The 14458-nt window shown below is 47.0% G+C and overlaps 5 protein-coding genes across 5 annotated transcripts; 3 read left to right on the top strand and 2 right to left on the bottom strand.

Annotated features, from left to right (window-relative positions):
• Positions 1-2399: 2399 nt before the first annotated feature.
• Positions 2400-3258, bottom strand: N7466_005874 (uncharacterized protein; the record flags this gene model as incomplete). Its single annotated transcript, XM_057165271.1, has 2 exons — positions 2400-2911; positions 2976-3258. 2 exons carry the CDS (start codon positions 3256-3258, stop codon positions 2400-2402), a joined length of 795 nt encoding a protein of 264 aa, XP_057020870.1.
• A 605-nt stretch (positions 3259-3863) lies between these two features.
• N7466_005873 (uncharacterized protein) lies at positions 3864-5999 on the top strand (the record flags this gene model as incomplete). Its single annotated transcript, XM_057165270.1, has 5 exons — positions 3864-4177; positions 4256-4612; positions 4704-4783; positions 4858-5783; positions 5841-5999. 5 exons carry the CDS (start codon positions 3864-3866, stop codon positions 5997-5999), a joined length of 1836 nt encoding a protein of 611 aa, XP_057020869.1.
• Positions 6000-8393: 2394 nt separating this feature from the next.
• On the top strand, positions 8394-9863 carry N7466_005872 (acetamidase/formamidase family protein; the record flags this gene model as incomplete). Its single annotated transcript, XM_057165269.1, has 5 exons — positions 8394-8468; positions 8521-8539; positions 8601-8889; positions 8944-9220; positions 9282-9863. 5 exons carry the CDS (start codon positions 8394-8396, stop codon positions 9861-9863), a joined length of 1242 nt encoding a protein of 413 aa, XP_057020868.1.
• A 617-nt stretch (positions 9864-10480) lies between these two features.
• On the bottom strand, positions 10481-11879 carry N7466_005871 (NAD(P)/FAD-dependent oxidoreductase; the record flags this gene model as incomplete). Its single annotated transcript, XM_057165268.1, has 2 exons — positions 10481-11631; positions 11687-11879. The coding sequence occupies 2 exons, from the start codon at positions 11877-11879 to the stop codon at positions 10481-10483; spliced, it is 1344 nt and encodes a 447-aa protein (XP_057020867.1).
• A 508-nt stretch (positions 11880-12387) lies between these two features.
• Positions 12388-14362, top strand: N7466_005870 (putative MFS transporter; the record flags this gene model as incomplete). The annotated part of the gene is made up of 6 exons (XM_057165267.1): positions 12388-12448; positions 12509-12597; positions 12661-13023; positions 13074-13229; positions 13278-13732; positions 13798-14362. 6 exons carry the CDS (start codon positions 12388-12390, stop codon positions 14360-14362), a joined length of 1689 nt encoding a protein of 562 aa, XP_057020866.1.
• Between the last annotated feature and the right edge of the window lie 96 nt (positions 14363-14458).

The following is a 14458-nucleotide window of genomic DNA, read 5'->3' as shown; positions in this document are numbered from 1 at the left end:
GATTTGTGGGAAATAGTTGAATTGCTTAAAAACGGTCGACACATTGTGCTGAGGATCCCTTTCAAGTATTGCGCTTGAACTTTCTTTTCATGGCTCCCGCTAAAGGTGGAAGAAAAGGTGGCTAAAAGCGTTGCTTGTGCCAGGGAAAGATCATCTTCAAAGGGGGCCTGAAGGTTGATCTATATCCAGAAGAAATATTAGACACTGAGGCTTTCCTTCTCGCGATACAGGAACATACTTCTCTTAATAGGGCGATTTGCAAGATTTCAAGAAGTGTTTTAAACAATTGCCCCCGTATATTGACTCGGGAGTATTGGCAGCCAATAGTTGCAATAGCAAGTATGAGAATATGAGATCTTTTTTGAGTTTGAAATGTGGCCAGATGAAGAAGTGGGAAGCTTGGGTGGAAAAACTCAAAGTAGAGCTGGAGGAATACATTGATCACTTCACGAGGCGGGAAGTTGGATCCAGTAAAATGTGAGCGCTGCTTGCATACATCATCGAAAAATGTAACAAGGGAGTCATAAGCGGAAGCAGACAGTTGTGGCGCGCAGCAAGAGTTCTCTGACGATATTAAATCAAGATCCTCTGGAGAAATATCTGGGAACCCTAACTTCTCCACACGAGTTGAGGTGGGTCCCCCTTGAGTGTCGGATGACGATTCAGCCAGTCTTTCTTCAATGGTTGACCTGTGCGATAGTATATTGAGTGAGTCTGGGCTGGCAATGTCAAAGCCCGACAAAGCGGGTGCGTCACACTGTATTTCTGACTGAATATTTGTTTGGGAGGGGTATGAACTATCAAAAGACCACGAGAATGAATCGTTGACCATATTTGACGAGTCGAATTGGAAAGGAAATGTGAGGGGAAGACTCGATTGGCCCCACCTCAAATCCACGAGCGAATTCATCGAATCAAAGGGAAGATTGTCATATAAGTTGTCAGTCGACTGTGAGACAGGTGCAATACCAGCTCCAAACCAAGGATCTTCATTTAGGCCGGTATCCATCATGGATGCCGTTCCGGTTGATTGCTGATGTGGAATAGGTGACGAATTCGCAAATTGACAAACGACCCCTTTGCGGGCGCAGCGCGTGCATGGCAAAAATCCACTGCACCGCTGTTTTGATTGTGCGCAGCTTGTGCAAGCTCGAAGTACACGATTTGACCCGTCAAAGTTGGACTCATGTGTCGCCTTATGTCGTTTGAGGGTGTCACTAAATGGCCGTTGAGAACTGCTTTGTGGCATTATGTGGCTCAACCGTCTGGGATACTGACTTTCGAGAGAATGATTTGCCACAATCCGAACAAGAAAATGAGGTTCTGATTTGGTGGCATCGAACATGACGAGTGAGGTGATCCTTTCGCTGAAATGCAGCTCTGCAGTGTCTGCAGACAAAGGGAGATATTTGATCCGACATGCGTGCGGCTAGGGTGGTGATGTTTGGGCTGGGCCTCTAGGGAACATTGCCTGGGCTTGTATCGACTGGGAACGACTGGCCAAAATGGAGTATGCTGAATATCTCGAGTATTACGTCAAAAGCTTCAACGTGAAGTGGAAGGTTGGGCTCTAAAGTCTCCTTGGAAGCTCTTAACTCCGCTAGCTCCCGGGTTAGTAAGCGCGCATCTGATAACTAACTGGCATGCTTCACCGCAACCGTGTCACTGGCTATACAAACGTGGACCCATCGCGTCCTTTATCCAAAATTTAACCCAAAAAACCAAGTGATTTCATCAACCAGAACGGAAATTCTAGAGCAATGAATGGGAATATCACTACTCCATGTCGTATATAGCTGGAGAGGGAAGAAACTTCGTTCTCAGGAAATACATTTGGGCGGAAGAGACTTTGACGGGGCAAAACTTTATCTGAGACCGCAGACTCATATACCCTCTCCCGGGGCAGCAATCTCAGACTCATTCAATTGCCGATAGGTGAATTGTGCTCCGGATGATCTATTGAGCATGAACCGGTAAAGATATGCCAGACTTAGTGTTGCTAATAAGATCTATGGAAAAAGTTTGAATGAGGACTTCAGAGGTCTCTAAGATACGAAGCGCTAGCAGTGAATTATACTGATCTCCTGTAAGTCTAGCCACTCAAGCCCCCACCACTAGCTAATCAATAGCCCGGAGATTTTCCCACATGCAATTGTCCGATCATCTTCCTTTTCTACCAATGCTGTTTCCGTGTTTGGAGTCCTAATAAATACCTCTAACATACAGACTGGAAATAAAGTGTTCATTTGACTCTGGCATACAGACCTGAAATATCAGGACATCGTGGTCCAAATGCTATTCCTGTTTGTGGGGCAATCGAGGTCGTAACTTTCCATGAAGCCATACAAGACTTGGTATGCGCCCTCTGTTCTCTAGATGGCAAAGATGCAAAACGCAAGCTACCACTCTTGGACACCATCCTTTGTGATCACAGTGCCTACATCCTTATCGCGCTGGCCTTCTAAGACATCCCGAATAAACTCACCAGCGACTGAAGGGTGCCCTGCTCCCATCTTGCGCAAGGCTTGGGGGTTACCGCCAAGTCCTGTGGCGAGGAAGCCCGGCGAGATGCTCCATACTTTCACCCCATCCTCTTTCAACAACCGGTGCCATTCGCGCATCATCATATTCATCCCACATTTTGAAGCGCGATATGCTGGAACAGAAAATCCGGCTTTGGGCCACCCTTTTGCAGGGGAATGATTGACGGGGATAGCCATATCATCGGTCCTTGTCAGGCTAGACGTTCCAGAGGTGACAAAAAGCAGGCGAGGATCCGAACTTTGAATCAGTAACGGCATAAAGGTCGATGTCATGATTTGTGTTCCCACGGTGTTGGTGTTCCATGACTGATTCCAGATCTGCCTCTCTGTCATTTCCGAAGACGCGAGATAGTGATCAAATGAGCCACCTATTTTAAGCGTCAGGGTCTCACTTCATGGACTTTAATGATGATAGACGCTACCAATACATACCGGCATTGTTTATAAGGGCGTCCAGTTTTGGAAATTTCGATTGGACTGTCTGGAACGCCGCTCGGATTGACTGATCATCGCAGATATCAATCTCAACGGGAATAAGCTTGCTTTGGGAAGATGGGAACTCTTTTTCAATAGCAATGGTGGCGTCTTGAACCTTCGCGATGGATCGTCCGCTCACGATAATTTGGTAAGACTGGTCTGAGCTGCAGAGAGCCCTCACAACCTCAAGCCCAATGCCCGTATTGGCACCAGTAATTAAGACGCTCTTTGTTGCCATTTTGGGATAGGAGAATGGAATGAAAGATCCAAAAACTTATCCAAATACTATCAAATGCATAGTCTTTATATTCGGGTATTTGTGACTTCTCATTTATCTCCCGTCAAGTCCGTGAAACCCGAAAAGCTTGTTCGAGTCGGCGATACAGCCTTCGTCTCATTTTCGATAATGCACAATGGCTTTTGCGTGAATGTAAAGCGGACTTAGTGGGATCGACTGGAGCCGAGGAAGCCAAGTATTGTTTTAGGTTCCGACGGGGCTGGAGGGGGGCCGACGGGGCTGGAGGGGGGCCGACGGGGGCGAGTCTCCACCTTGATATTACTCAAGGCATTGTGGGGATTGATTATCCAATGATAGGCGAATTCCACCGGTTCCAGTGATGTGATCGTTATCAAACCCCGGAGCATGATCGTCGTCAAGGCTGTTGTTAGAGCGTTACATGCCGTGGAGATATGCCGAACTTGAGTTTGGATCCGAACCCGGAAGTTCCGATGGTTCTACGCATCTGCAGCTCTATTCTTCTAGATGGAAGCTTTTGAATTCCATTCTACATCTCAGAAGAAAGTCCACAAAGGTGTTTGCTCGTACCATCAATCTAGCCAAAAATGCCTTCCGATGCTGCGCACGCGTCTTTCCTGGTCCAGGCCATGAAGACAAAAGAGCAGGCTGAGAAGTTTGCTCAATTTCGGCCTGCAATGTCTCCTGATGAACCCAAGGCCCGATTCCCTGGATTCCGGCAACGCGTTGTTGAATACAAGGCAGGGCAGCAAGTCATGGAAGGTGCTAAGCCACTGCCCATCGACATCAACATGCATGAAAGTATCCCTATGGTCCTCTCAGATGGTGTCAAACTCTATTGCGACGTTTTTCTCCCAGCAACTTCAGACCCGTTGGAGAAGGTCCCAGCTTTGGTTGCCTGGTAAGTTGCAGAGATACTTCTCTTCAAAATTCACTCTTCAAGTGGCTCTCTTTACTGATGACCATCGTGACTTGGTAGGAGTCCCTACGGTAAACAGGGCGGAGTCACCATGCTAGATGACTTCCCCTTTCGTGCGGGAGTTCCGAGCTCTTGGGTGTCTGGCCTTCAGAAATGGGAGGGACCAGACCCTGCCTTCTGGTGCACAGAGGGATATGCTGTAGTCAACGTCGATGCTCGCGGCGCATATACTTCCGAGGGTGACTTGGTTATGATGGGCCACCAGGAAGCGCAGGATGGAGCCGAATTTGTCACTTGGGTTTCAGAGCAATCCTGGAGCACCGGTAAGGTGGCTTTGACCGGAAACAGTTGGTTGGCCATGGTACAATGGAAAATTGCAAGTCTGCGACCAAGGGGCCTCTCTGCAATCTCTCCTTGGTATGTTCCATTTTAAGGCTGAACTGAGTTCAAAAGATTCATTCTCAGCATTCCTCTACTCTTGTCAACCATGTCTGACCATCAAACATAGGGAAGGGATGCAAGACCTATACCGCGATGTTGTTTGTCAAGGAGGTATTCCCTGGACCGGGTTTCAGGATTGGATCGTTGGTAAAACCCCTTCAATTGACCAAATGCCTAAGTGCATCCATCGACCTGTCGCTGTTGTTCTAACAGAGATTCAGATCGCTTCAGTGGCTACGGCAAGGTGGAAAATGTTGGTGCCGTGTTAAGAAATAACGAACTCTGGAACGACTATTGGGAAGACAAGAAAGCAAAGTGCGAGCAGATAAACGTCCCGACTTATTTGACGGCTACATGGACGAACCCAGTTCACACCCCTGGTACATTCAGAGCATACAGAGCGTTGCCTGATGATCTACCTAAATGGCTTCGAGTACACAACACTCAAGAATGGTCCGATTACTATGCTGATTCCTCTTCCCGTGATTTGAAACGTTTCTTCGATCACTACCTCAAGGGGGATGTCACCAACGGCTGGCTAGCTACACCGAAAGTCAGGATGACCGTGTTGAATTTTGGGCTTTCAACTCTAGATGATACTGTCAGCCGCCCGGAAACAGAGTTTCCTCTTGCCCGAACCGCCTACACCAAGCTATTTCTCACCTCCGATGGAACCATGACTAAAGATTCATCTGCTGGAAAGGAATTTTCCGTTTCGTACAACCCAAAAGGAGGAAGTGCCATTTTCAGACTTCGCATTACCGAGGCAATGGAGACCACCGGATACTTTCTGGCAAGGCTTGTAGTCTCCTGTTCAGAAGACGCGGACATGGACCTGTTCGTCCAAATGTCCTCTTACAATCAAAAGTCATCGTATCGGCAAGGTACCCTAACCATTCGACCTCAGAGTCATTTTGTGCAGGTGCTTTTGAAACAACTGCATGACTGGTACTTTGGAATGCAAAAAGTGGGGATGCTTTTCCATTGGGGACCGGAGGGCCGGCTACGGGTAAGCAGGGCGGATGGCAAGAGCGAGAATTCAACGCTCTTTGAGCCAATTTACGAGTGTAAGAAGGCTCTGCCGCTCTCGAAGGGTGAGAAGAGACTTGTGGAAATTCCACTTCGGCCTTATGGAATGTTTTGGAAGGTTCGTCTTCGTTTTCTTTGCTTCACCTTGACATCTCAAATACTAACCTCCCTACAGAAGAATGATATCATGGAATTGACAATTGCTGGAAACCCAATCCTTCCGTTCCCAATTCCAGCTGTTAAGAGCGCACATGGCAAAAATACGGGTCTTCACACCATCCATTGCTTTGATAGAGGCAACGATAGCTCTTGCTTTATCATTCCCATAGTTTAGCCAGTGTTGTACTAATTACAGTCAACTCTCGCTTATTGTACGTCCGGTTATGGTAAATCCACAGTTATGGTAATACTTAGGCTTCGACATGGTCCGGTCCCGGTTCCGTCGTTCGGAACCTAGTGCTGGGGTCGGATCATCCGGGTCCCAGGTTCCAGTTTGCACATGTAGAACTGGAACCGGACTAACGACCCTGCAGTATGGCGGCCGATAAGTACCACCCTAGTGCCATAACCCAATTTCAATTTCTAATTTCACCGCCCTGTTTCCCGCCCGTATTGTATTTAGTATCACATACAGGAATATCTCAATCCCAAACCCGTCGAGCTTCATTTATGAATATTGAATGCTTTTATTACGGCGTGCAAGAACATCAGGGCGATGTTTCTAATGCTACTCGCTTAACTCTCGCTTAAATATTCAAATAATGGCTTTAATATCGAAATAATATACTGAGTTTTAGACAATATATATATATACAAGCTATCCGGGGCTAGACATGTGCATTCCCCATGGGTTTGCATAAAGTAGATCCGTACTGTATTAGGAAGAATCTGGAAGATTTTATGTATGAAGAAAAGGGTCTATCTTTCCTAATTTGGGGGTTCAACACCACCGATCCCTTCTAGAATATTACCCAATTAGGTTAGAATCCTTCTATAGAACTACCTAATTCATTCATATTTCTTATATAATCCTTTCTACATGTAATTAGGAAATATTCTCTGTAGATTTGTAACGTTGGTGTATATTGAAGATATATATTTCCCCCGTGCATAACACCACCATCCTCACCAACACCATATATATATATTTCTATGATCCAGATGTCCTACAGATTTGACTAAGTTGAGTATGATGATTCTTTTGGCAGTCGAATTATTAATAAATATTCATATTTGTGAATTTTGCATAAAGATTTATGCATCTTGGGAGTCGGAGTCACACGTCTTGGTAGGGGTCCTTGGCGTCCCAGTCGTCAACGGTAGATTTCCCCGTACTCCGTGCTGTCTTGTAATTCCGCGCTTGGACAAAGTAATTTATTGGTCTCTCAACAGCAGTCATAACAACGGTCATCTCGTTGTCGTGTTGACTACTCTGAGATAATGATCAGCTTGTGGACCGGGAGCAATGACGCTCAAACGTGCAGGTCGCGGCTGTTTCATCACATAGGGCATTTCATTTCACCGGGATGCGGGTTATTATGGGGTAAAGTGCTCCTTTGGGTTTGGACTGAGCGTGGACTGACTGAGTGCTCGATAGGTGCCTCTGATCAGTCTCTGAGTAATCAGTGATGGATCAGTGAGCAGCCAATCATACTCACTGAGCGCTCATTGCCAATTGGACCTCACCGATATATCACGTGATAGGAATGAGCAGCTCACTGAGCCTGAGTCCGGACTGATATTTACTCAGTGAGCCTGACTCTGAGCGCCCTCATAAAAGCGGCGGCAGCTAAGATAGGAAAGCCCCACCCGGGAGCGGAAATATGTTGCGTAGAGTGACCTATGTATAGAAGCTTATGTCTAGTGGAGTTACTGGTTCGGGACTTTTTTCTGGTATTTTAGGTTGAAACCAGAATGATCTGATAAGCACTGAAACGTCATTCTAATGAAGAGTTCAGAAAATTTCTACATTCAAGTCTTCGTCTTTCTACAAAACAACATCCCGCAGGACCCGGCGTGTACATATGGTCAAGAGTTAATAATATGTAGCCATGCGCACCGGCCCAAAATTATTCCCGTTTTTCCATCAAGCCCCCAAATGTTTGATTGGACTCTATTTCGTTGATCATAGTCCAATTCCTGAACTCAATGAAATCCTCTACCCTCCATGTGGAGGGACTAATTGCTTGCTGGAGCTGGCTCGAAAACAGCCCGAATGAACTATCCAGCCGAAGCCTTCGCCGCGATCATTCCCACCGAGAGCGGTGTCTACTTCTACAAGCACGTGCACCGTAGTCTTGGACTATATACAACGATCCTCTATAGCCAAAATATCCTTTTCCGAGGTAAATTATGTTCTGACTATATATTGTTGCCTTGTTTCTCAGGCGCGAATAGCCTACTAGTATCTTGCTACAACTGATGTTTGGAAGTTCTCGCTTGTCACTTCATCTATTGGATCAGAATGAAAGCTTCCTAAATCCCTGGCCAATCCAAACTTCCGTCATATCGGGACTGAACACTAAAGTTGGAGAGATAAAGCCCATGATGGAATGTACCATTTACCCCTCTGCGGAGAAGCACTTCCTTATCTCTTCTGCATTTCCCACTTCCACTCGACCTTTCCTTTTCCTCTGAGCGCATTACGACCTTGTTAAAGTGTCATAATTTAATACTCACTGTCTACCACACAAATTTCATAACGCCTTGAATCAGTCATTTGACAAGTATGGGTATCAAGGGAATCCGTACTGCCTTAAAGGTCGACCTCGAGAAGCATGCCCGCGAGCAGCCTGGCTTACATGTATGGACCATCTCCTCAGATCGCATGGACTACGCAAACTAATTCAGACTAGAATCGATGGCATCCCGATAGTGGGTTAATACCAAACTCTTCAAGGAATCGTGTCACTAACCTTCTACTCTTTGGCAATAGTTCCGGCTTGTGGGCAGATCGCCAACAATGAAGTCGTCAAAATCGAGTGTCTGGACTGGACTGGGGGTCAAATCGGGAACAATGACTCGGCCGACGACGTGAAGAACGTTGATCTTACTGAAATCCACTATCTGTCTGGTCCATTCGACATCGAGACCGCCGAGCCCGGCGATGTCTTGGTGGTCGAGATCCAGGACGTCCAACCCTTCCAAGAGCAGCCGTGGGGCTTTACCGGTATCTTTGACAAGCAAAATGGCGGTGGCTTCCTGGATGAGCTTTACCCGAAGGCGTAGGTTTCCTGTCTCGCCCGCGATTTGACACGTGCTAATTCGATACTCTTAAGTGCAAAGGCGATTTGGGATTTTGAAGGAATCTTCTGCTCCTCGCGGCACATTCCACATGTCCGCTTTGCTGGTTTAATTCATCCAGGAATTCTGGGATGCGCCCCTTCTGCGGAAGTCCTTGCCGAATGGAACCGCCGCGAGGGGGAGCTTATCTCTGCGAATACCATTGAAGGTCGGATCGTTGCTCAGCCGCCAAACCCCACGAATACCCATGCAGGCAGCTCTGCGGAGGACATCAAGGCAAAGGTCGCAAAAGAAGGAGCACGAACAATCCCTGTATGTTTTAGATCGGTTATTTCTATTGACCATGCGGGTGACTAATTGAGAGAAAAACCAGGGCCGTCCTGAGCACGGAGGTAATTGCGATATCAAAAACCTCTCTCGCGGATCCAAGGTCTATCTCCCTGTCCATGTCCCAGGCGCGAAGTTCTCCGTTGGAGATCTCCACTTCTCCCAGGGAGATGGCGAGATCTCGTTCTGCGGCGCCATTGAAATGGCAGGTGTGATTACGTTGAAGTTCTCGGTCATCAAAAATGGCATGGCGAAGCTGGATATGAAGTCGCCAATTTTCCATGCGGGACCCGTCGAGCCCCAATTTGGCCCTGGGCGCTACCTCACATTTGAAGGATTCTCGGTTGACGAGAATGGCAAGCAGCATTATCTCGATGCGACGGTTGCTTATCGGCAGACATGCCTGCGGGTCATCGAATACCTTCGACGATTCGGGTATGATGATTATCAGATCTACTTGCTCCTGAGCTGTGCCCCAGTGCAGGGACACATTGCTGGTATCGTGGATATCCCTAACGCTTGTACTACTCTTAGTGTGCCGATGGATATCTTTGATTTTGATATTAGGCCCGAAGCGGAGGTCACAAAGAAGGATATGGGAGTATGTGCATTCACTAGTACTGATTAAGTTGCCAGCACTTGATCAAGTTTTTGAAATTGAAGTCATTTAAACCTATTTTGCCTAAATCCCTGTCGAATTTCAACATTGATTTATGGTTTTATCGAAAGAAAGTTTGAATGATTTCACAGATGATGGGAGTGATATTAAGAATGACATACTTGTAGTAAATACGGTAGGATCAGTAGCTCACCTGGTGGCTGGACACTCGAGATCTAGCCAGAGAGTTACACTGGGAGCTTCTAAGAGATTTCAATCCACTGGAAGAGAACAGTTGATGAGTACTTCGTTGTATAAATTTTGGAGTGACTGATAATAGGGAACAGGGGAAAGCGGTTCTGGTATGAAAAGTTTTTATCTACTAGTAGCATGCGTGTTGGCGTTTTGTTAGGATACGCGCGAAAAAAAACCATTTTGCGTTTCGTTTTGCGTTTTACGTTATAGCACGCTGCTTTTTGTGCATTTTGCGACAGAACACATGTGCACACAAGACAACGAGTTTTTGTTCATCTTGGGGCTTGAGGAATGAGAGTCAGATACGCTATTGATGACCCTGCTTAGCAGGCTCCAGGGATGCGCCCAAGTTGACTGGATGTCACGCTGCTTAAAATTTGTGAATATTGTGTCTATAGCTTACTCGATTCACTCTCTTCTATCCGAGTCCATTCATTTTCTTTCAACTTCTGAAAGTCCATGACCCTGTCGGGCCCTCCAAATCGATTCTGCGTAGAGTGCCAATCTCGATCCACTGCCGTTTCGGGGCGCCATCTTACAACATGTTTTAGTTCTTTCTGTAGATTTCCCTCTAAAGCATCGGAAATAAAACCGCCAATGGTCGGCATCTGCATCGCTCCATTCCCCGACCCGCCCACCGCAACCAGGAGAGAGTGATACTCGGAATGACGATCAATCAAGAACGCACGATCGGGTGTATCAGCGTCCCAGCAAATCCTTGCAAAGGAGAAGGGCCTATCTGCAAGATGCGGCATCGTATCCTTGAGGAAATCTCGAGCTCGGGCTTCGGCTTCCAAGGGAATTTGATGCTTTGTGAATGGTATGCTCCGCGTCTCTCCATCATGTGCAGCATCGAAAACAAAATTGCAGTATCCGGGGTGTTCATCACAGATCTTAAGCTCATGTTTATCCTCGTCGGGCTCCATGAAGAATCCCTTTGCGATATTGAATAAGACTGGAAGATTTCGATATAGCTTTGCCTCTTCTGCAGTCATTTTAATATGGCTCAAGGTCCATGCAGTGGGGCGCAACTGTTTCTTGAAATCAAGCAGTCGATCACTCCCAGCGCCCGCGGCCAATATGGTATGATCGGCACGATGGCAGACTCCGTCCTCTGTTTGGGCTCCCACTACATCGCCATTTTCGTAAAGCAAAGTGACAACTTTGCCCTCGGGCGTGCCCGTTATAAATTTTCCTCCCAGGCGTTGGGCTTCAGTGTACGCCGAGATCATTGCTTTCTGGGCGTGGATCCAACCCGCTCCACTCTTGCTGAACCATCCTTTCCAGCCTGGAAATTCTCCAGTCAAGACACCGGGTGGCATTGTTTTGCGGAAATCTTCCGCTGTCTCGAGCGAAATGAACTCTGCATCGGATGGATCGATCTCTTCGTCCTTGATATGCTGGATTAAAGCTGGGGTGTGCCCCGAGACAATGAATCCTGTTTCGTGGAAATATGGTTGAAATACGGGGTCGGTTTTCCAACCCTTTAATGCCGCTCGACTGCAAGTTGTAAAAGCGAGACTTCTCGCATCGGGGTTCACGTCTGTGGGATGTCAGCTTTGAATTTCTCCTGGGACATATGTTGCATAAGCTCTGACCTTTGAGTTCCTTGTGTTCCATGATCTTATTCACGTCATTGCCCGCAGCAATTGCTGATGGGACTGGGTAGGGATCCAACACTTTGACATTTGTATATCCCCGACGAGCCAAATGCAACGCAGTTGAACATCCCCAAGTCCCAGCACCAATAATCAGAATCGAAGAGGCATGGCTAAGCGGTTTTTCAGACATATTGACGGTACTATCTCTCTCTCAGCTTCGAAAGGCGCCAATGAAAAGTTGAGTGGAAATGGAAAACCAAATAAACATGATTCCATTTCCGCTCTTTTAAAGTAGCGGAGTTCGGCCCGCTTTGTGTACATCTGCCGCTTATCGATACGAATCCTTCGCTTGGACCTTCCGACCCTCCAAAAACCCGGGGTAATCGACTGCTTCTCCTCACATTCTTATATTTGACCTTATCATGCCTCGGGTCGGCCTATATTGAAGCCAATGGTATCTACCTTTTTGCTGTCAATGCTGTCGCTTGGAGCTTCCATCCCCCCTTACCCCTCACGATGCTCGTTATCTATTACACCAGCAGAACCTTGATCTCAAGCGAGTCGGCTCATGCCGACCAATCTCTCCAATCGTTAGACATGTCACGAATACCACATCGAGAGACCCGGTTGTCTCAAGGCTCTATAAGAAGAACTCGAGTCGCACATTTCTCCAAGAACAAGTGCCAACAACCATCACAATGATTCACCTTGAAAACGGTGTCTCTACCGATGTTCCTGGCACAGTATATTTGGTGGATGGTATGTTCAAATCAAAAAACTTCAAACATCAAGTAATGGTCTAAGAAACCCCCTTTACAGAGTCTCACGCATTACGAAATGCAGCCCATGCCGGGCACCAAGATATTGTTCTGCTACCACAGCCATCAAACTCGCCAGCCGATCCACTGGTCAGTATCGTATATGGTATAACCTCCCAAGGTTAGAAATCAACAACTAACCCCCGGATGCAGAATTGGTCGCGCACGAAGAAGCTATGGTCCCTCATCCTCATATCGGCCTATGCATGCGTGTTCTCATTTGGCGAGAACAACACTGGCGCAAGCTGGACTACAATCTCCGACGATACCGGCGTCAGCATCAATAACATGAACGGAGGATCCGCACTCAACTATCTCCTTTTGGGTTTCTTCAACATTATATGGATCCCGTCAGCGATGAAATATGGTCGCAAGATCGTGTTCATTTTGAGTTTGTTGATCCTCTGCGGAGGTAGTATATGGGGAGGCCTTTACCACGGAGTGGCTCAATACTTTATTGTATCCGCACTGCAAGGCGTAGGTACTGCAGCGTATCAGGCTTTGATTCAACTTACTGTGAGTGTATATAAAATCAGCTGTCTAAAGGTTAGACTAATCAGTTCTAGATTTTTGATGTCTTCTTCACGCATGAAAGAGGCCGAATGGTTGCGTTCTACATATTCTTCCAGCAGCTTGGATCTATCTTGGGCCTTATATTGGGTGGATATATCTCGGATGGAGTTGGCTGGCGCTGGTGCGCTCCTACTGTTGCCATTGCATGTGTATGGAAACCCTCGATTCCATATTGGAGCCCATTCTAACTTCTCCAGGGTGTTTTGATCGTTCTCTTTATCTTCACCTTCGATGACACCATGTTCCCAAGGTATAGATTCAAAACTACACGCCCTGAACCCTCAAACGACAAGGAAGGTGCAGAAGATCGGGTCGATCCAGAGAAAAAGAATCAACTAGGCTCCCCCATCTCTGAGGTCGCAAGTAACACACTTGGAGAAGATATCACACCCCGCACTTACCTGCAGAAGATCGCATTAGTCCACTACTTTGCAGATGACCATACAACCTGGTTCCAGTACTTTCGTCGTCCATTCTACCTCTTCGCATTTCCAAACATCGTACTTGCTGGTATCCAGTTTGCCTTCGGGTGTACCGCAGGCATCGTGACTTTCAACACCATCTCTGAAATCATGACAGAGGCCCCATACAACTGGAGTGCCGGATCTGCCGGGCTAATTTTCCTCGCCGCTCTGGTTGGAAACATACTAGGGTATGTCTCAACCTCATTTCCCGGACATTCGCCCATCGTATCATTTTACTGACGATTTGTAAAAGCATGGGAGTTGGCTGGTTATCCGACTGGGTGGTTCTATTCCTCGCCAGACGAAACAACGGATACAAGGAGCCGGAAATGCGTCTCTGGACGTACATATTTCCCTTCATCTTTGGCGCCATTGGCTACTTTCTGTACGGCTGGGCTGCTACAAACGGTGACCACTGGATAGGTATCGCCGTGGCACTATGCTGCCTGATTGCCCAACAAGTGTCCTTGACAAGTATGGCAACAGCATACGCGATGGAATGTTTCGATGGAGTGAGCAACTACCTACTACCCCATGCACACTGCCCGATCTTTTGTTTCACGCTAATCCATTCCTTGCCTCAGATCTCCGGCGAGCTTGTTGTTGTACTCGCGATTTGTTCTTCACTGATAAATTTTGCAATCTCGTATTCCGTTCAGCCTTTCATCGACGTCACGAACTATGGCTGGGCATTTACCTTTTTCGGTATCCTGGTTGTTCTTGCCACGTTGATGGGAATTCCGATGATAATATGGGGAAAGAGCTGGCGTCGGAATTGCAAGAGTCGATATGAAAGGTTCTTGGCGGAGGCCACATAGATTGGATAGTCTGTCTGAAATTCGATATTAAATTTGATCGAAGATGTGGGCAGCCCAGCGTGGTTTTCTAGTCGGGGGAACTGAGTTTGCTCATGG

This window comes from Penicillium verhagenii (genome assembly GCF_028828195.1).
Source record: "Penicillium verhagenii strain IBT 33310 chromosome Unknown utg000006l_segment0_segment0, whole genome shotgun sequence".
Lineage (NCBI taxonomy): Eukaryota > Fungi > Ascomycota > Eurotiomycetes > Eurotiales > Aspergillaceae > Penicillium > Penicillium verhagenii.
This window is presented reverse-complemented; position numbering and strand designations above follow the sequence as displayed.